General features: G+C 36.0%; 2 protein-coding genes across 4 annotated transcripts in view; one reads left to right on the forward strand and one right to left on the reverse strand.

Moving 5' to 3' along the window:
• Positions 1-10,722, reverse strand: part of LOC124157167 (TBC1 domain family member 23) — a 36,750-nt gene extending 26,028 nt beyond the window's left edge. For both annotated transcript variants that reach the window (XM_046531685.1, XM_046531687.1), the window contains exons 1-8: positions 10,618-10,722; positions 9,812-10,026; positions 9,524-9,728; positions 9,313-9,436; positions 9,106-9,230; positions 8,877-9,027; positions 8,178-8,414; positions 526-739 (exon numbers count right to left, since the gene is read on the reverse strand). In XM_046531685.1, the coding sequence (XP_046387641.1) occupies positions 526-739; positions 8,178-8,414; positions 8,877-9,027; positions 9,106-9,230; positions 9,313-9,436; positions 9,524-9,728; positions 9,812-10,026; positions 10,618-10,649 (1,303 nt within the window). In that variant the 5' untranslated portion in view covers positions 10,650-10,722. The remainder of the gene's footprint in view (positions 1-525; positions 740-8,177; positions 8,415-8,876; positions 9,028-9,105; positions 9,231-9,312; positions 9,437-9,523; positions 9,729-9,811; positions 10,027-10,617) is intronic.
• A 17-nt stretch (positions 10,723-10,739) lies between these two features.
• LOC124157168 (mitochondrial import receptor subunit TOM70) lies at positions 10,740-20,489 on the forward strand. 2 transcript variants are annotated; one of them, XM_046531689.1, is made up of 10 exons: positions 10,740-11,048; positions 11,162-11,335; positions 11,451-11,658; positions 11,741-11,906; positions 14,182-14,389; positions 15,135-15,269; positions 16,794-17,018; positions 17,402-17,498; positions 19,256-19,379; positions 19,469-20,489. In XM_046531689.1, exons 1-10 carry the CDS (start codon positions 10,785-10,787, stop codon positions 19,623-19,625), a joined length of 1,758 nt encoding a protein of 585 aa, XP_046387645.1. In that variant the 5' UTR covers positions 10,740-10,784; the 3' UTR covers positions 19,626-20,489. The 2 variants fall into 2 exon arrangements, with proteins under 2 accessions (XP_046387645.1, XP_046387644.1); XM_046531688.1 differs by having other exon boundaries at positions 10,741-11,054.
• Positions 20,490-21,074: the final 585 nt, after the last annotated feature.

The raw sequence follows: 21,074 nt of genomic DNA on the forward strand, positions 1-21,074 counted from the left end.
ACATTTCATTAAAGAATTTTTTGCTGCATTCAGCACCTTTTAGTTACTTAAAATAATATTTTTTATTCATAAAAAGCCATTCCAATCATTACAGACCCTAAAACCTGAAAAAAATGGCAAGTCCCCATTTAGTGTTTTTCCGCATTTAGTGTTTTAAATTTTGTCCCCCCTGAAAAACCTTAAATCAGGATTCTACTGTAATTGTTTGTTTGAAACTATTGCCATAATGAATTAGCGCCTTAGAGTTTTGTAGTTATTCTGTTATATCACATTTTATAAACTCCTGAATAATTCATGCAAATTCCAGGAACTCAAAATTCAAGCATTATTCCTCATTTTCCCATTCGCTGGACACACGGATAAACTAGCCTGAATGCTTGGAGGCATGCATTTCCTGTGCCAAGGTTTTTTTTGCCTATGAACGAATTTTTTAAAGATGGGCTATAATAAATTTTAAAAACACAGTTTTATGACAATTTTAGCAGTCCATAAGGGTATTTTCAAAGACATGATCTTATTCATTACCTTGGTATCCACCAGTGACCATCGCAACATAGTGAGTGTGCTTTTGGAGGAAGCTAGCCACCACCATGTGGGTGTACTGGTCCTCTTCCTCTCTGCCTGATCCAAGGAAACATAAGTGCTCACCTCCAGCAGCTGATCGTGCAGCTAACGATTGCCTCTGGGCAGACAACAAACCCTGAACTGCAGTGGAAAATGCAGCTGGTTCCTGCAGCATCTATCACAAAATAATCACAAAAAACCGATAAGATCCATCACAAAATAAAGTGTTAAAAGTAAGTCAAAAACCAAGGATCATTCAGAAGCTTACTGGTTTTTACTGGCTTACTGGTAATGGTTTTTAACTTACATTCAATTTAAAAGCCATAAGGAGTCACAATAAATAAATCTGTGTCATGAGAAGATCAAATTAGTGCTATTCGCAACCAATTTAATGCAATGTTTCTACATTAGGAGCAGAGATGAATTTAAAACCAGAAGTGTGTACTAAGGCTCAGTTTCAGTTACTTTTCATAATATTTTCCCTATTGATAGCAGATGAGTTTTGTTCAACTTCAATTTAAAACTAGGTAATATTTTTGTATTTACCTTTAATAACTTGTATATTATGAATAGACTAATGATGGGTTTCGAATCGCATTCACTGCCTTTAGTTTTCTTTGATGAAGGAAAGTACCCAATTGCCTTTGCCACAAAATCATCCCTATGCATTTCAAAGTCACAGAATCACTTGAAGTTCGTGATTAATTTAATTCTTTGAATTGCAAGGCCATTGAATCATTTTCTTTCAAAAATCAGACGAATTCTTCCACTTAATTTTTTTTCAACGCAAAGTCAGTTGAATAATCAGGTTATATGATACATGTTTATTGCGACTGCAGTGCAATAATATTGTTGAATGACTATACAACATAATGAGGGTTCTTTTTTTTTCAGGGAAGTAGGCAGGTTCAGATTGGTTGTTTAGTGGCAACTATTAAAGTCAAGATGGAATCAGGAAATGCGATCAGTGAATTAAGGCAAGACGTTTGTTTGAATTGAAGTCTATGCCTTGCATTAATATAGCATCCTGTGTATTTATTCATAGCCCTTCTATTTTTTTAAATAAATAGATCTACACATAATGCTATGCAAGAAAGAAGAAGAGAAAACCACATAACTAAAATACAGCAACCACAAATTTAGTTATTTATACATACATTTTTATTAACCTCAATACATTCATTGTTTACAGTAATTCAGTAATATTAAGACAAAATATACATTATCTTGGTGTTTAAAAATTTCAAAAAAGACTGAAACTGTACAGAAATGACAGATTTTAAAGAATTTTACCAAGGCATATATATATATATAGTTTAACTTGAGTGCTTTGTGGCACACACAAACGATAAAATAATATAAATTTAAACCAAAAGAGATATGAATTGGGAGAATCATATATTTATAGCTCGGCAACAAGGCACACAGGAAATAAAGAATTTTAAATACAATCAAAGAGAGCCTTCCATTATTCACAGAAATTCAGGCTGAGTATGATAAGGCATAGAAACCAGTTAAGCCAAACTGCATGGGCTTATCTTATCTCTGTTTCAAAAACAAGCCACAGTAGATAGAAGCAGGAAGAAGAGCCTAAAAACTTTTAAGAACCAATGAACTTGAATAACCTCAGAAAGCGAGTGACACTCAGTGCACTTAGTATTTTAAAAAATCAGAAATATTTTGAAAAAACAAAAAGTAACCCATCCACAAAATGTCAATTTTTAAGGAAATAATTTCAATTAATACTGAAACAATCACTCCACATCATGGATAATGTAAATAGTTAATGTAGCTGTTATTCAGACATGGATGATTACCAAACAAATTATATATTTTTACTAGCAAGCAATTTTATTTTGAAATTGGCAATATCCTTTTGAATTCAGCCAATACTAATTTAGGCATTTGAATATGATACGCATTAATTTATTAATAAACAATCCACAATTTATGATATTGAAATTCTTATGCTAGGGATGTTATGAATTCTAAAAAAGAAACAATTTTTTCATTACAAAAAGTTATATATATTCAGCATATTATACAATTAAAACTGAATCCTTCGTTCAAAAAAAGCCAGCTGATTGTGCTAGAGAGCAGTTGCTATTTATAGCACACATTATCAACAGTTTGAGTTATAATGAATTCAGAAGCATTGCAACACAATTTACTTATGATGGGACTTCTCGATAAGAATGTCTAAGGATTAATAAAATTCCAGTTTCAACGCATTAAGTGATAATAGACTACAACAAGAAGCCTCAAATTCCTTCCTAGCTGGTCTTGTTTCAATTCAGGTTTGTGACAGAAATTATTTAAATTACTGATACCATAGTATCGAGGCCAGTTTCATAGAAAAACTAGCAATAAATTATCCACAGGGAGCACTTTCCATGAAATTCCAGTACCATATATTAATGGCAACATCCATTCAAAAAATTTGGGCAGAACCTGGTGACATAACCGCAAAAAAATATTTTAGGACTACAGTGGAAGCCCCTTATAACGAGTACGGGGTATAGCGACAAGCTCGAATTAGCGACAGCTACCCAAGGAACCATTTTAAACCCTATGATTTAAATGTAAAATAAATTCGTATTAGCGATAATGGCTCGATTCCTCTCTTGCGCCATTCGTAATTACGACAGGTTGACTTTTTGACCACGTGCCACATCTCTGGAATTCAATGCTTTTAAAACGGCATTTTTTCCGCCAACGTCGACGTCTACATGTTCCGTATTCTCCTATTCTTCTTTCCTTAAAAAATTTCTCGAGTACACATTTCATTGCTCTTTTGTCATCTCCCTCCTGCGCCTCCGCAGTGAGGTTAAAAATTATTCCGCCCGTCTGCTAGCACCATGGCTGGTAAACGCAAGTCCTTGGATTTAAAAACCAAAATGAGAATTATTGCAGATCGTGAAAGTGGAGAGTGTTCAAAGAGTGAAATAGCGAGGCGATTTGGAATTAATAGATCGACATTGTTCACTATTTTAATGAAAAAAGAACAAATTCGTTCGAGAGTGCTTAAAGAAGGGCGTCCAAGCACTCAAAAACACCTGCGGCCTGGAGAGCATCCGCAGCTAGAAACTGCTCTTTTCTCGTGGTTTTTCCAGCAAAGAGCCGCAGGGATTCCTATCACCGGCCCAATGATGAAGGCTAAAGCTGAGTATTTGTGTGAGAGGCTTGGTGAAGACAATTTTAAGTGCTCGGATGGATGGTTTACACGATTTAAAAATAGGAAGGGGATATCCCTTCACAAACTATCCGGTGAATCATCAAGTGTTGACGTTAATGCTGTGGAAGGCTGGGCTCCGGTCCTTAAAGATTATTTGGACAATTACAGCCCTTGCGATATTTACAACGCGGATGAGACGGGCATATATTTTAACCTTCTCCCGGACAAAACTCTCGCCACTCGAACGGACCCCTGCAAAGGAGGGAAGAAAAGTAAAGACCGCGTAACTGTTCTTTTATGCGCCAATATGGATGGTTCAGATAAGTTAAAACCGTTCGTGGAGGGGAAATCCGCCCATCCTCGATGTTTTAAGGGAGTTAATACTCTCCCTTGCACTTACGAAGCAAATAAAAATGCTTGGATGACGGCTGCTATCTTCACGCAGTGGTTACGAGCGTTTGATGCCAGGATTGGTGGAAGGAATAAAAAAGTACTATTATTCATTGACAATTGCCCAGCCCACCCACCAATAGAACTAAGAAACATATTATAAGACCGTGTAAGAAACGTTAAAATTGTGTTATTGCCGCCTAACACTACGAGCGTTCTTCAGATCCAGTCAGCATTCCTATCAAAAAGTCTGCGCTACTGCCGCTAGAGGTCTCTACGTCCCCTGATATTGCGTCTGATTGCGTGAATCTCTACGAAACATAAATATTGCTAACAGACAAAGAGTGGACTTCATTTATCATTTGTCCTTCTATTTATTTGAAACAGTTTTTCACCCTTTCAACCGAAGATAATTGATATGACTAATATGCTTTTAGATGCCGTATTGCTGTTCGGTTTCATGATTCCGATAGCATTTGAGTCGGCTGTTTTGAAACACGATAGTAAACCATTCATACAGGCAGACTTGAAACATAAGAAGATTACTTCCACCTTCATTCCGCTGTTAACCTGAAAAAGATAGAATTGCAATGCTCATGTGGAACCCTAAAATTTTATCACGCTCCTTTCGTCACCCAATTGCAGCAGCCACCCATCATTTTCATTACTACTCGGAAAGATAGAAGGTATGAATTTTTGAACAGATTCCGAAGTTTTAGCATTTAATAGACTGATGCATAGCCATAACTGGTAGTTATGACATGTATATTTGGAGCATCCAAGAAATAAGGATAATAACAGCTCATAATGCACAGTTCAGTACGAGTGAGTCTGAAGCTGGGACTTTTAAAATCGACTTCTTTATGCCTCGGCATATAGCATCCTGCATAATTACATATGATTTGATCATAGATTGCAAGTGAATATGATCATTAGTGAATTAAATGTTCAAAATAATGATTTAAAACGGCTATCATGCTGCAATTTTCACCTCTCGGCATAAACAGCCGTGGTGACGTCTGATGAGTGATTTTTTTGTGACGATGTAATTGCATTCGGTAACAACGACAACTCACTATAGCGACAGATTTCTCTGTTCCCAACAGCTGTCGTTATAAGGGGCTTCCACTGTACTTAGTGTCACAGTCATTTTTTTCCAATTTCATGAGCTTTTCATTGGAGTCTTGTCATTCATCAACTTCAATATAGTGGGAGCAGCAATTAGCTCTTACTTCTGCATAAGAATGATAGATGGCTACCAGTCCACACTAATTTTTAATGCCCCAAAATTGCAAAGCTAATTTTTCGATATGAGCTTATTTAAATTTATTGCTGATATTTTTATGTACATCGGCCTTCATTCTTGCCATTTATTTTTGTTAAGAAACAAATTTGCTATTTTTCGTATGAAGATTTTCACAGCTTCTTTTATCATTGTTGGTGGTTGTTTTTGGGAATTGCTGAAAGAGAATTCTCTTGAGAACGCTCCCAGTAGGGGGAGTGAAACGTTGAGTGTGAAAATGTTACCTACGCAGCAATTCCCGAAAACAACCACCAACATTAAACAATTTGCTACTTCCAAAATTTATTTAAGAATTACAACGGGTTTTGGCAGTTACAGTAGACTCTTTTTATTATGAAGTTCACGGGACTGAAAAACTGGAGGTTCGTAATAACCAAGTTCGTATGAACGTTTTATACAGGAATCATCGTAAAAAACATGCTTTGTCAAAATTTCTTGTCTCTTCAATATCCTGTACTATAGTCACACGGTGGAATAACTTCATGTATGATATACACGATTGAATTGTGCGCAAATATATAAAAACAAGAACATTCCTTTGGTTTATATCAATAGAAGAATGTGGCATTATGCAATCAAGGGTTGAAATCTTCCTGAATAAAGTATGTCCTTGGTATACAAACAAGATGCGTTCCAAGACCTTGTTTGTAAGTTGATAAACCTATGCAAGGCATCTAAAGGTGCTGTTATCCTGCAGAATACAACACTGCATTACAAGTGTGCATTAACCCTTTTAGTGCTATCCTTCTTCCCGGAGACAGTCGAAAAATGCTAAAATGTATTTTAATAAAATGTAGCAAATATATAAAAATAAACATTATCTTTAAGCGGTTTTTTTTTATTAATGAGATTAAATTGGACAATAATCACAACATTTTATACGTTTTCTGATACAGTGGAACCTCGTTAAAGCGAGTACGGGCTATTGCGAGACCCCCGCTATTACAAGAGATAGACGATGCACCGTCAATTGATCCTATTATAAGCATGTTAAAAATTACGTATTTACGAGGCCCTATAGGTGTTGGCTCTCGCCATAGCGAGGGTTTCACCGCCGGAAAAACTTACACCAAGACTCCTTAACCTCTGTAATTGCTAGCGATCTGTTAGAAATGAAGTTAATGGAGTGCTCAGTCTCAAATTTATGTGGTAAACTGTCGTTCGATATATAAGTAGTTAATTTTGGTGAAAATATTGTGGCATTAGCATTTGCGAATGCTTGTTCTTCTTTTGTTCCTCGGGCGGCAGAAAGCAGACGGCAGCATACCCGCACGTCCGTGAGTTGCGTGAATAGGAAGCATTTGATGGCAGTCACCATGGCCAAAAAAACACCAAACATGTCTAAGCAATAAAATAAAAATAAAGGAGTAATATGAGGTATATTGGCTATTATTTGCACCACCTCCGGTAAAGCGACAATTCGCTATAGCGAGTGTTTATTGGTGCACCGTGAGGTGTCGTTTTATCGAGATTGCACTGTATATAAGTTTTTTATTTCAATGTCCTCAAATTTAACAACAATAAAGTAAAAGCCGATATATCGGAGCGCCGAACATTTCAGTCGAGCGGTAAAAGCCGATATATCGGCACGCCACACTAAAAGGGTTAACTAACGATTGTGACGAGCTAATCTAGCTGCACGTGCGACGCAGCTGGAGCTGAAAAAATCACTATCCGAGGGAAGGAATAACGGGAAAAACGCTGAACAGTTCCTGACTTCACAACAGATTAAATGATACTTTGTTCATATTATGCCCAAAGTGTGAGTTCCTCTACTTGACACAATGTTGCATCGGCCAACTCGAAAGGTGCCAAATTTCAAGTTTCAGGCACGCTTGAATGTTTAAAATGTTTCAAAGAAGAGGACTTAATGCACATCCACTGTGATTTGTAATAACAAGAACTTCGTAATGACATTTTTCCAATCAACGATAGCCTACTGTATGCTAATGGCTTCGAGTTTCACTTTAATCATCTTGCAACTTTAAAAATTGAATTCCATTTACCACAATTACGGTCAGGGAAGTAGAATGTGGTAGCCCAGTGGGTAGAGCTTCAAGGTTCTGATTGAAGGGTCCCAGGTGAAGCCTTAGAGGAGACTTACAAATAAAAACCTCTAAGAATAAGATGGCCCAGAGAAAGGATCCATTCTCTTACACTGAATACATGAGTTGCACACACCTAAGATTTCAGCTTGGATGCACTCTACTCTCCTGCCATTAGATAGTTACCAACCTAGCGGTAGAAGGGTGTCCAAAAGGAAGATCAGGGGGATTGATGGAACCATTGAAATATTGGGAAAGAATAATAATTTTTCTTTTCTTTCTTCCTAAGGTTAATTAGTAGAAAGTAAAGATGTTATTTTTCCTAAATTAAAATGGAATTCTACAAGTTTAAAGCCTCAAAAATTCAGTGTTATAAAAATTTTTTGGGGGCAAAATCAGTTTTATCAAGAGATTAATGAAAATATCAGTAAAAAATTAAAAAGGAGAGGCACATCAACAGAAAAAAATATATATAAGGTGTCAGGATGGGGGATGTACCATATAGCCACAAGTAGGAGGGCAACCCTACTTCAAATCACAGTTTAAGGCAACTCAGCTCAGTCCATACTAAGATAGGCACACACTTCACTCAAGGACAATTTGAGAGAATTCATAGGAGAAAGAAAATGAAATGGCCACTCAGCCAAGCCCAGAACAAGGAAAATTTTTATAAAAAATGATTTGAAGATAATCCTCTTACCAGATTACAGTCCAAATGGAATGCTGTAGGTAAATGACCAGAGTTGTACTGCTCAGCAGGTCGGCAATCAACAAGGAAGAACCTCACTCCTTCCAGGCTATCCGAGTCATGAGTGGACTCTGCATTGGCGACTAGCTCTTCTGCTGATACTGGGAGACATAATGCTTGAGAAATAGTAACTGCTTCAGATTCCACCGCTGCATGAGCATTGGGACCAAACATTACGTCTGCAAGATCCTGGAAAAATTAAATTGCTATTAAAATTCAGCCACAGCTAATTAATTTTTAAAAAGACGAAAGGATTTCAAAGCATTGGCCTAAAGATCACATCAAGAGATATCATTTATCACACAAAATTGTAATGAAGCTGGAAAAAAATGCTTTTAATTCCAAGAATCATTGGTTCAGTCCATATTCTCTAATTAACTGCCAAGTGCACATACATGATACAGTACACCCACAAAAATAAGTTAGGCTTGATCAAGTTTTCACAGCTTTTGAAGATGCTCATACATGAAAACCCACAGAATGTTAATGGTGAGATAATGAATTATGGGTATCAAACTGAGTCTTCCACTTGAATGAAAATGACTAATTTTAAATGTGTACATGGATAGTGGTACAATATTCCAAAAGCTCTAACACCTCCAAATTCTCAGTTACATCATCCTCACTTAACTGTACTCAACTCAATTTTACCTTTCTAAAAGAAATTGGTGTCTTCAGTGCATGATATTGAGCTAAGGAACAGAAGTCCGTGACATCATCAGCAACAAGGGCACAAGGCATAGAAACCAAAGCGTTCACTATACTTTCCTTAGTCTCATTTTTCATTTCCATAATTTGCTCTCTGGAAAAAATAACATTCTTAGTGGAATCGTGAATCATTATCCAACTAAATGAACTCCAAAAGATAATACCTCATTACCTGGCATTTACCATCATGACAAGAGCAAGAAAAAACACAAAAAATGAATCTGATTTCTGGAAGTATAAATCCCACATGGCAAAAATGGCATTCAGGTTGCATGTTGCAGCAAATAAGGACTGGAACTGAAAGAAAGAACGATCAATTATTTATCACCATAACCCCAATCAGCATTATAGTATACCCAAACATAAAATTCAGTCATACCCATGTCATACAATAGAGATCAGGACTAATTTTTTTAGTATCTAAAAATGAGCACAGTTGAGGATCATGGTATAGTAGAAGAAGACGGAATAAGTGGAATGGAACGCCATTCTTTGTACAGCACCTGAAAAAGATGTTTCAAACTCCCAATAAAAACAATTAACATTTAATCGTCAAATCACAACTTAAAAAATTATTTCGGATAAAATACCTTGGAATAAATCGATTTATGATGGCTTGAAACAAATTATAGGTCTCAGTTCTTTGAAGCTTCAAGGCAATAAGAGGAAGAAGTATTTCGATCCAACCGTTGTTTCTTTCATACTTTAATTTGGTTGATTTGCAATAGAATGTTAGTATTGACTCAAGATCAGATATCACAGACACTTTATCTTCGTCTTCATTTCCAAGTTTATCTTAAAGAAAATGATGAAATCATTATTATTACAGGCACTAAAAAAAAACAATAATATAACTGGATAAAAAGGGGAAGACCTACCAACAAATTTTTGGCAATCTTCTCGCAAAAGCTTCTGTTCTGGAAGGTCAAATATATCATCGAAAACGACAGAATGGTTTTTCCTGTCCTGCAGGTCAAAACAAATTTGCCATACATCAGCTCTTAGAGAATCTGGTATCTTTTTTCCTTTCCATTTGCTGAATATGTCTGATGGCGAACAGTCCGTAAGAAGAGCAGTCTCAAGCTCTGAAGCCCTGAAATTCCAAACAATGCTACTAGTAAAATCCCTCACATATAAGCTTGAAGTCATGTTCATAGAAATATCGCCTTGTAGGTCCAATTTGCGCAATTCTTTAGTCTTACTTGTCAATGTAAACAATGATAAGACTTTCAATGTTACATTCAAGCAATGGCGATCTCGTAAAAGATACATACTCAATAAATACTCAGTTCTCAAAAACGAGTGTTTAAAACGGAGGTAAAATAAAATCGTGGCAATATTGACAAGACGTAAACAAAATATTTGTAACACGTCAGTGATATGGCTTCGATTCCCTTTCACCGTCAAACCTAAGTTGTGGTCACCAAAACAGATGAATTGGATAGTAAGTTCATAGAGTGTAGTATATCAATATCTTTCTCGAAAAACTTATCTACTTGGCTAAGCCTCAAATATTACATAATTTCAAGCCAAAAAATTAGAGAAGTAAGAGGACAATATGTAAAATATTTCCGCATAGACGAGGCTATTAGAAGGCAACGACCTAGGACTAGAGTTCTCATTAATTCTGCTTGAAATTGAAATACAAAATCATTGAAGAAAATAGGAGAGTACTTCACTTTACCATGAATTTTCGTCCTCCTCCAATGCCATCATGCCATTTTGACGTGCTAACCCTACAAATGCCTACTAAGCAGTACAGAAGTTCACTTAACAGATGGCGAAGCTGGTCAAAGAACAATTCGCGCCGATCGCCGTGCGTGTGGAAAATTAGGAAGGGACGGTCTGGAAATGTTTTCCGTCATGGCGGCTGCCAGCAGATCTGGTGTGGATGGACATTCTTGGTCGAAATGGCAAATAGCATTAGTAGTTGGGGCACCTGTTGCGATCGGTTTGGGCTATTGGTACTTGAGGAATACTGGATCATCTTCTGACAGGCAAAAATGTCAGTTAACGGGTAAGAAGAAAACAAATGTTCAATCTGTGCAGACTACCAACAATGGAGCAGCACGAGGAGCCGACGACGTTAACTCTTCGAATACATCTCAGGAAGCGGTAAAAGTATGAAAGGATTATGTATAACCATCTTTTTGTATGTGTTAACTCACTTTAACCGGAGGCTGCTTACTCCAAACCGTTGCCAACTAATGTTATTCTTGTGTTATTAGAGCCCCTTTGATCAGTCTCAAGATTTCAAAAAAGAAGGTAACAGATACTTTAAGGATGGGAAATACTCTGATGCCATCCGGTGCTACAATGCAGCGATCGATGCATGTCCTAAAGAAAAGGTGTATGACTTATCTACGTTTTACCAGAACAGAGCGGCTGCCTATGAGCAACTGGTTAGTTGATTGGCCTATGTTTCTGTATAGAGGCGATGAAAGTCAATGCAGACATGTAAAAATCCCTGGAATCATTTATTGTATATGTCACTGATACCTGTTTTCTTTCCATTAGAAAGATTATGAATCATCAAAAGATGACTGCACCAAGGCACTCGAGTTGAATCCCACGTATGTTAAAGCATTACATCGGCGAGCAAAAGCCTATGAGTCTACCAGTGATTTAAAAAGATGTTTGGAGGATGTGACAGCAGCCTGTCTGCTAGACCATTTCCAAAACCAGGCAGCCATAGCAATGGCTGACAGAGTGCTGAGAGAGTTAGGTAATGCCTTTATCTCTTTCACTTGAGTTAGTTATTAGCTACTGGAGGATGAATTTAATGTATGGGCAATTTCTCTCCTCAGGGCAACAGCATGCTAAAGATGCTATGGCGAAAAGGGGGCCTGTAATACCTTCCAAGCATTTTGTTAAGACTTACTTCAGTTCCTTTCATAGTGACCCACTTTCATTACCAATCTCGAAGGGAAAAGAAGCAGACCCTGTTTTAAATGGAGAATCAGAACCAAAGAGGTGAGTATTCTTGGTGGTATTGAGCCAAACCTTTTGCTCCATGACAGCTTGGTACAGGGCTGATAGTTACATAACAAGACACCACAAACATTTGTTTATGATATTTAATGCAGGATTGACTTACTATTCTCCTTTTCATAAAATTGAAGTCATTGTGATTTTCCTTATTCTGTTTCTGAAGTTTTGATAGAACTTAATAAAATTACTGTTATATAAGGTGTACATCCCTTAATGATTTTTAGTACTGCATGTCAACCAATATGAGCTTAGGAATATCAGACTTTAATCATTGCCAGTAACAAGGATAAAAATCATGAAACTTCCTTCGTATGCAATGTTTTGGTCTTCAATGAAAAAACAAAAGATGCCAATGGATCAATATATTCAATTAGTCAAAGTGCTGGGTAGTTTTCTATCTTATAAGATGACTAAACACTTTAATTTCTACAGGAGGTTAATTTTATTTAATGCTAGGAAAGGTTCTGCATTAATAGTTTTATGTCATGGAGATGATTAAATCATCTGTGTTTAAATTAGAGTTAGGCAAGTTACTTTTTATCTTATTGATCATTCCAGGGAAATTGTATAGATATCAAAGGAGGAAAAGTACTAGTAAACAAAAAAATTTAAGGTTACTTGGATTTGAGCCATGCTCTCTTAATTTTTCTGGTGGTTTAATTGATGATGTATGGGGCCAGAAATGGGGAGATCTGAATTCATATTGCAGTCATGTAAAATCTATTTTTTCCTTAGTGCAGATATTCATGCATTTTTATTATTTTTGAAGTAATTATTAAAATGTCTTGGTAGTATCATTATGCCCCATTCACTTTACTCATATTAGAATGTTGGTTGGCAATGTGGCTCTTGCTAACTTGCATTTACACCATGTGATAAGGATGCTCATGATATCTGATGAATAGTTAACTAAATGAAATAGCTTTTTACCAGCTGTGTCCGTCAAGACAAATTGAGAAAACAAGTTGAAGATGATCATTGATGATGCTATCTTGAGTGCCCAACAGATTTCTTTGAAAATGAAGAATAAATCAAGAAGGCCACAATGGAGTAAAGACATGAGAAGAGCAAATACCTAACGTGTATCGTTCATACGTGCAAATAGAAACTGTCGCTATAGCTGATCAGTTTAGATATATGTAGTATTATTATAATAGTAATTTTTCACGGCTACTCTTATATAATCTTACCCGTGCGGTATCCCAAGAAGAGTTTTTACATGTTGTTCACCGGAAAAGTGTAAAATCTTACAGCCGACCTTCACTTTACATAATTAAGCCATTCTAGAGGACTGATTATAAATCAAATTCAAATATTCGAAGTATGTTGAATCAGCATAATTTCCGGACAAGGAATCACTTCAGAGAATATCAGCATATTTTAATGTTGCTTCATAAAAAATTGTATTTTGTGAATAAGTAAGGGTATAATTACGAAATTGATGACATGCTGTGTGAGTTGAAACAAAACCTACAAATTATGAATTGTTGAATAGCACGTGCCAAATGAGCCCAGACTGTGTGCTGAATCCTTCGTAAGTCCAACCCATCATAAAGTGGGGGTCTACAGTATACCAATAATGTTATAATAATAATTTATTTGTCCAAGGATCTACAAGAAGATATAAGACACGTCAAAAAATCACCTGAAAACCATCATACTACAACGTTTGATCAAGAACCACAGTTTCTGTGGGTTGTTTCTGATTCAATTGATAATTAGTATCATTAATTAATTGATGTGTATTAATTAATGAATTGTGAAAATTATTGGATATTTAGCGAACAAGTAAGGGCTATAGGCTGAAATTTAGCATCATTAGGAGATGGCTGTTATTCCATCGTATGAGTTGAATGCAGTGGAACGCACTCTAAAGGCCGTTTTACATAGGGCATGTAATTGTGCAGGTTAGAACTGCATTAATTTCTCACTATGGCATGAAATTGCCTGAATGCATGAACCAAATGAGAATAGGCTATTTTGACCATCTCTCGTCCATGAAATTTCGCATGCATTCTTGTAATTCACCACTTCACGCGGCGCAATTTTGACTGAGCCTTCGTACACATTTGTGCAATTACATGTTCTAAGTAAAACAGCCTTAATCGTGAAAATTTTTTGTATTCTTATGTCTCAATTACTATTCTACCAATGTGTAAACTCCACAATGATCCACCTTCACTTTTCTTCAAGAACGTTGGGTTTGAGTGTTGCTGAACTCCCCTGAAATGCAGCTAATGCTGATTTTTTTCCACAGTGGATTCTTGTTGGCAATTGAAGCTTTCCAGGCCCAGAGGTATGATGAAATCATACCAGCTTGTACCGAGGAAATTAATGCCGAGAACTCAAAATATAAGCTTGAGGCTCTTTCCTTGAGAGCAACATTTTTCCTGTTGAGGGGAGAGTACAAAGTAGCCCTGGCGGACTTAGAGAAAGTGATTGAAAATAAGGATGCCAATGTTGAGGTCAGTCACAAGTTATTGAGTGGCGTATCCAGTAGTTGTACCCCTGACCTCTTTAACTGTTGGCTAAATACTTAATGTGCATTCAAAAATTTTGGCACTATTTTCAGTGATAACTCAGATCTTTTATAGAAATTTTTAGTTAATAGGTGTTGCCCTGTGGAAAACACTGAGTAATTCAAAGTTCTCAAAGCATTTTTTAAGCAAACAAAAATGGCATGTCTGCAATTAAAGGTCAACATCTCATCAGAGGTTAAGGAATAACATTTGTGCCTTCACTTTTTTTTTAGTTAAATAGGAATGGCCGTTTCTAAAATTCAACCATTTAATTGTGATCGTTTAATATTTTTATTGCTCTTAGTTTATGCTGTGAAATTTTGGTTTCCAATGTTAAGGTTTGGGGATAGCATTTCAACCCTCAGATCAAGCACATAGCACTTAAGATGTGTGGTAGATTGTATGGAGAAAATTTAGAAAGCTTGGTGAACTAATTAATTGATGAAAATTGAGTCAAGGGAAGGATCATTAACTTTTACATTTGAAGCTGAATTTCATTCTTTGGCTAAGTCTGTTGCTATTATTTATACATATGAACTATTTTTGTATGTTGTGTATGTTAGATAATATCTGTCGATGTGAGCCAACAATGCTTTTTTGATCATGCTGTGAATGAATGAACTTTTCACTCTATTGGGTTTCATCCTTATTTCCTCCATTGAAGAATATTTTAATTCCTTTTCATTCTTAGTTGAGGGTAAATGCGCTGATTAAAAGAGCATCTCTTCACATGCAAATGGAAGACCCACCAAAAGCAATAGAAGACTTTAACAGAGCCGCTGAACTGGGACCAGGCATTTCAGATGTGTATCACCATCGTGGTCAAGTGAGTATTTTATTTTTATTGTTGAATGTGTGCAAAACATGTATGGCGAATGAGTAGAGAATTTGGTCAAATATAATAGGAATTCAAACTTTGGATCAAATGTGAATGGAAAGACATCTAGGCATGCTAAACTAACTAAATTTCATAAATTTTTATGTTATGTAATATTCAAGAATTTCCAAGGATTTTTTTTTCTGGCTGTCATTTGGCAAATCAAGCTAAACCCAAGCCGTTACATAAGGTGTTATATAATGATTTGAAGTTTTGGCCAATCTAATCCCTTGTGGTTAGTGTTTGACTTCTTGATGGAATTTCAAAGCTGTGTGGTTTTTTTTGTCAGATATTTTTGGAAAATAGTTTGTCTCTAAGGGAAAAGGAATGTCTTAATCCCGCTTTGGCTAGTACAATTTTGTGAATTTAAGGTCTCATCTGCTGTAATCATTTAGCTTGCCTTGTCAGGTTTCAATAGCATTTGGGTTTGCTCATACATTTAAGGTTTAAAGGTAAATTTAGGAATTGAAATTCTCTTTTGATTGTCATTATTATTTATGAGGATTGTGAACTAGCTCAAAAAGACCCAAGAAAATGATCATTTTAATATCTGGTGCTACTGAGGAAAGATATGAAATCATCATATGTCTATAAGAGGAAGTGAACTTAAAGTGGCATTGCAGAGAGTGGATTGATTGGCAGGAGCAAAGTAGTTATGGAGAGAAGATTTTAATTTTTTGTTTAGGTTTCGAGGCAGTAAATTACTTAGCCAAATATCTTTTTTGGATCAGGAAAAACTTAAAATGCTTGAATCAGAATGTAAATGTTGGTTGATTGATTTATATATTTTGCATACATGTGAAAGCCTGGGGCAAAGTGTTGTCACAGGATAAGAGTTTACAATATATATGTCCAGTGGCGCAGCGAGGGGGAGGTTTTGGGGGATAAACCCCCCCCCCCCAGAGCTCAGAGGAATTTTTAAGTTTAATTCATTTTACTTAATTGATTAGTATTACTTATAGAATAGTGTTAGGATTAATAAAATATCTCTCAAAAACCGGTAAATCTAGTCATTTTGAACGATTAATCTTAAAATTTTCTTGAGGATGGCCCCCTGCAACTCCCAATTACCCTGGTGGGTATGCAATTCCCCCACATCCCTAAGTATCAGTTGAATTGTTATTAAAGTCCCTAAAACCCCCCCTAGCCTTAATTCCTAGCTGCGCCCCTGTATATGTCAGAGGTGAATTTAGTATTCATGCACAAGTTGAAGTAAATTGAAGGACCTCGGAAGTTATTGTTGAATGTGGGTAAATCAATGGGGTATTCCTATCCTCACATCAATGTTTGGCTTGATGGAGATATTTTGTTTGTGAAAGTGCTTCACTGCATGGTTTAAGTGCCTTTAGATGCCGTTTTAAGCAATGAAACTGGTTGATATTTGCAAAAAATAAATTTTGTTAGAATTGTGACTGATTGTTGTTTGTAATTATACTACAGCTGTAGTGATTTACTCCATTTTGCTTTTTTAAGGTTTTCTTATTGATGGACAAAGCTGCTGAAGCGCAAGCAGACTTCAAGAAAGCTGTAGATCTGAGTCCTGAGTTCCCAATAGCATATGTCCAAAAGTGTTATGCTGACTATCGATATGCTTGCATGGAACAAAATATTGAGAGGGCAAAAAAGGCTATTGAAGAGTTTGAAGAGGCTATTCGCAAATTTCCTAAATGCTCTGAGTGCTGTACACTATATGCCCAGGTATAAAATTATTCTTAATATGGTGGAAATTGGCTCAGCAGAGCAAATAAAAATTTACATGATGAAGAAGGAAAAATTAGTCAGTAAACACAGACACACAAAAGTAAAAAGCATTCATAAGTTCATGCAATGGTTTCAGCTCGCTCTGATGCCTTGGAATGTCTAGAATATAGCTAGTTTCTCCTGGCTGAGGAAGACATCAGACGTTACCATAGCCCTTCAATGAAATTTGTGACTGTTCTTCATTTCATGTGCCTGTTTTTCTATTTTTTTTTGTATTGTTCATCAAGTGTTTTCATATTTTTTAATGTCTTATATGTATTTAAAACAATATCGCGTGAAATGAAAATAAGTCTAAATTTCCTCCTTTTTTTATTCCAAAGGTGCTAAATGAGCAACAGGAATATGAAAAGGCTGACAATTATTATAAGAAAGCAATTGAAATCGATCCAGAAAATGCTGCACTCTTTGTCCACAGGGGTAAGTCTTGTGAAATATGTACGAATTCAAAGTCATTTGATTATATGCTTCTTTTTATTCTCAGCTTAAAATGTGGTTGCCGTTTATTGTTATCCTTGAATAACTCAATTTGAAGGTTCAAAGAGCTATTATGATGTTTCTGTATCTGATGCCATCGACTTGTTGAATATTTAGGAAGACGGGATGTCATACACTGTGAATGCCTATTTGTTCTATGTGAGACCAACTTGTTCTGGGAAATTTTGCTATGTGGTGTTTGTCATGAAGTCTGTTTTTAATGATAACAGTGATTAGGGAGACAGTGTTCAGGAAAGTAAGATCTGTACAGGGTTGTATAAGTTGTTTATTAGAGTTGCCACAGTTGTTGAAGTACAGTAATGTACATTACAAACCAATATTTTACAATTACAGACTCCACCATTTTCCTAATCAAGCAAAAGCAGTTGCTCCCTTTCTAATAGTATTGGTGTCTGAGCAAATTTATTTATTTCAATTACCTCCAAAAAAACAGCTCAATGAGGCCTTTTACATAGGGAGTTTAAACAATCAACAATAGACGGTCACACACACCCATGTCCTGGAAGGAGCAACCTATCCAGGCGAGACTCGAACCCGCGACCTACGGTATGGTAAGCAAGGACTTACCTCTGCCGTCGCCGAGGCCAACAAATTTTGATGTAATGCTGTGCTCACAGATCATCTTTCTTGGTAGCATTTCTGCAGGCACTTTTGTAGTATTCTGACATAAGTATTGAAGTTGGAGAGTTCTGTATTTTCCAATGTTGTTTCTCTGCATGTACCGTATATGTCTGAATATAGTCCCCCCTTTTTTTTCCAAAAATGCCTAAGGTAAAAGTAAAGGGGAGGGACAATATTCAAACACATTTTTTTAACTTTTCCCGAAACTGAAGCCTCAAAATTAGGGGGGGGGGGACTATATTCAGAGAAATACGGTACTTTCATTAGAGAAAATAAAAATTGTTGATATAACTTCCAATAGAGTGACAAAGTGTAAAGAGATCAGCTTAATTTGACCATGCCTTCAGCTTTGCTCTTACTATATGTTTTTAAACTTGTTCTACGAATAATTGTTATTGTCTGCAATGACATTTGAATCACTCCTTTCCCTATTTTATATAAGGTTTAGGCTGTGATATGTTGCCTTATTTCAATGTGCATGAATATTTTTTGTAGGGATGGTCGGATCAGATACCTTGGATCCAAATATCCACGGATATTATCCTTCATCGGATCCAAAGTTACGGAAGACATCGGATCTGGATCCGAAATTTTAAATACTAATAGCTTCAGTGAATGCAACACCCCACAAGGGTGGAAAGAGTTCTGATTCTCTCCTCGAATGTGCCATCGCATGCGATTCTTGTCCTACGCCACTGGTCAGTGGTTTATCCGAAGATTTTTCCTATTTTCATTTCCAAACCCAAGCGTAGCAGTTTCGGTCCTGAGCATGTAAAGATGTTTTTAAAAAAAACAACTTGAAAGCCTATAAAAATAATTTTTAATTTATAAAAATATTAAAATGTGTATGAAAATCTGAAAAGCATTCCTTTGATTGTATGTACCTAGAATAAACTTGAATAATTACTTCGTTTAATAGCAGGAATTTGAAAATGCATTTGGATCCGAAAATATCCGATCTGAAAGATCTGGCTCCGAAAATCAAGGATCAGTTCTGAATCCGGATCCGAAAAAAAATCCTGGATATGTCCATCACTAATTTTTTCTAAATTCTCTAGGTCTACTCCAGTTGAATTGGAAAGGTGATGTTGACAAGGCAATTTATTATATTAGAAAATCACTTGAAATGGATGATAAGTGTGAGTTTGCCTATGAAACACTTGGAACAATTGAAGTGCAAAGGTAATGTGTCATTTGATTTCTGTTTTGAAAGTAAAAAAAAATGCGCCAACACTTTAAATGCTGATGAGTTTATCCCATATTCTGTTTAGGGGAAACTTCCTAGCAGGTGCAGAGCTATTTGACAAAGCTATTCAGCTAGTGAAGACGGATGTAGAAATGTCCCATTTGTTTTCCTTGAAGGATGCCGCCAAAGCTCAAGCTGTTGTGGTTGAAAAGTACAAAATTCCAATGCCTGATAAAGAGTAGTCTGTGTTGAAAACAAGATCATGTGTCATGCAATATTTTCAATGAACCAGCTGAATGCTTGAATAAAATCTACTACTCCTCTTTTCAATGTGTACAAAAGAGATAAGGAAGTCTTGTGAGGAGGAGACATTTTTCTGTGGATTGTGAAAAGTGTTCATTATGGTTGTTACTTCTATGTATAAATTCCAGGTATTCAAAGGAGGTGGTTGTAATCTGAAGTTTGTGAATTAATGACTCATTAACTATTGACTTAAAGTTCAGTCTCCCTCATCCAGTGGCATTTTGATGTTATATCCTTTGGTCTTGGTGTTGGAAGTTGGTGATTAATTCATATGTGCTTTGTATTTCACGTGTAAATATTGTAGTTGTCTTCTTATCATGGAGTTCTTTTTAGGGCATTGCTTTTTGCAAGCTCAATGTTACATGTTAAAGGAATGGAATATTATATGAATTTATCATAGAAATGATGAATGGAACCATGCCAAAGGAGTTATTTAATGTTCACTTTAAACATTCAGCTGATATTCAAGAGAGTCACATTCAAGGACTGAATGTGGCATTTTAACATGCAATAAGGCATCTACAAGAAAAGGGGACCTCAAAAGTGGAAACAGGTTCTTAAGAGTATAAAGTTTCCCTAAAACATGTCCAAGAACTAAGTGTATGTATAAAGGCGCCTTTGCAGAGATTTTGTCTGCGTAATGAAGTTTGCTTCTTTTATGAAAGGGCCTTATCACAATATGCATTAAGAATTGCATTTCTTAGCTCTCAGTTCTGGCCTGAAAGACTGCCAGTATTACGTTTGTCTTGCATCTGTGAAGCACTGTGTAAATAGAATTTTTAAATAAATCCAATTATTCAGTTTCCATGTGTTTTCAGTTTAATAACAGTATGCCAAATAATGGTCTTCATCAAATTAGTTACTGTGATAATTGCAAATTTAAGTTTCCCAATACAACACAATACAAATGATTATGAATATTCTACAGTGATTGGAAAAGTGCGTAACTGTCACTTGAAATACCATGCGGCACTAGACAAACAGTCTTTCGTGCATAGCTGCGACCCTTCCTGCGTCTAAGCCGTTCGGGATGCATATGTTTTAGGATAGTATTACCAAAACCTGCTTTCCACACCAATCCAATTATTTTGGTACCAAAATCATCGGCTTGGAGCATTACAAAAAATGAAAAAGGACACAGAAAAAGTAAATGCACCATAATTTTTCTCACTCAAATAATCGTTGCCTTAGACTGAACTTAAATTTGCAAAACACATGCAAAGGTTTTCATCACAGTTGTAAAGAAATAATGCAGGCCAAAAAGTTCTTATATTTTTCTCCTAATTTTTATACTTAGAATAATAAATAGAATAAACAATTCATGGATAACCGCTAAGTTGGCACTGTCATTATCTGACCCCATTGAAAGGAGACTCATTCCTCAAGTG

The sequence above is a fragment of the Ischnura elegans genome, chromosome 4 (assembly GCF_921293095.1).
Source record: "Ischnura elegans chromosome 4, ioIscEleg1.1, whole genome shotgun sequence".
NCBI lineage: Eukaryota > Metazoa > Arthropoda > Insecta > Odonata > Coenagrionidae > Ischnura > Ischnura elegans.

Bases quoted from the DNA above. Each gene is read 5' to 3' on its own strand.
- LOC124157168 (XM_046531688.1), top strand. From the start codon at position 10,785: ATGTTTTCCGTCATGGCGGCTGCCAGCAGATCTGGTGTGGATGGACAT. The intron at 11,336-11,450 runs GTTAGTTGATTG...TCTTTCCATTAG, and splicing joins CGGCTGCCTATGAGCAACTG to AAAGATTATGAATCATCAAA. The intron at 15,270-16,793 runs GTGAGTATTTTA...TGCTTTTTTAAG, and splicing joins TGTATCACCATCGTGGTCAA to GTTTTCTTATTGATGGACAA.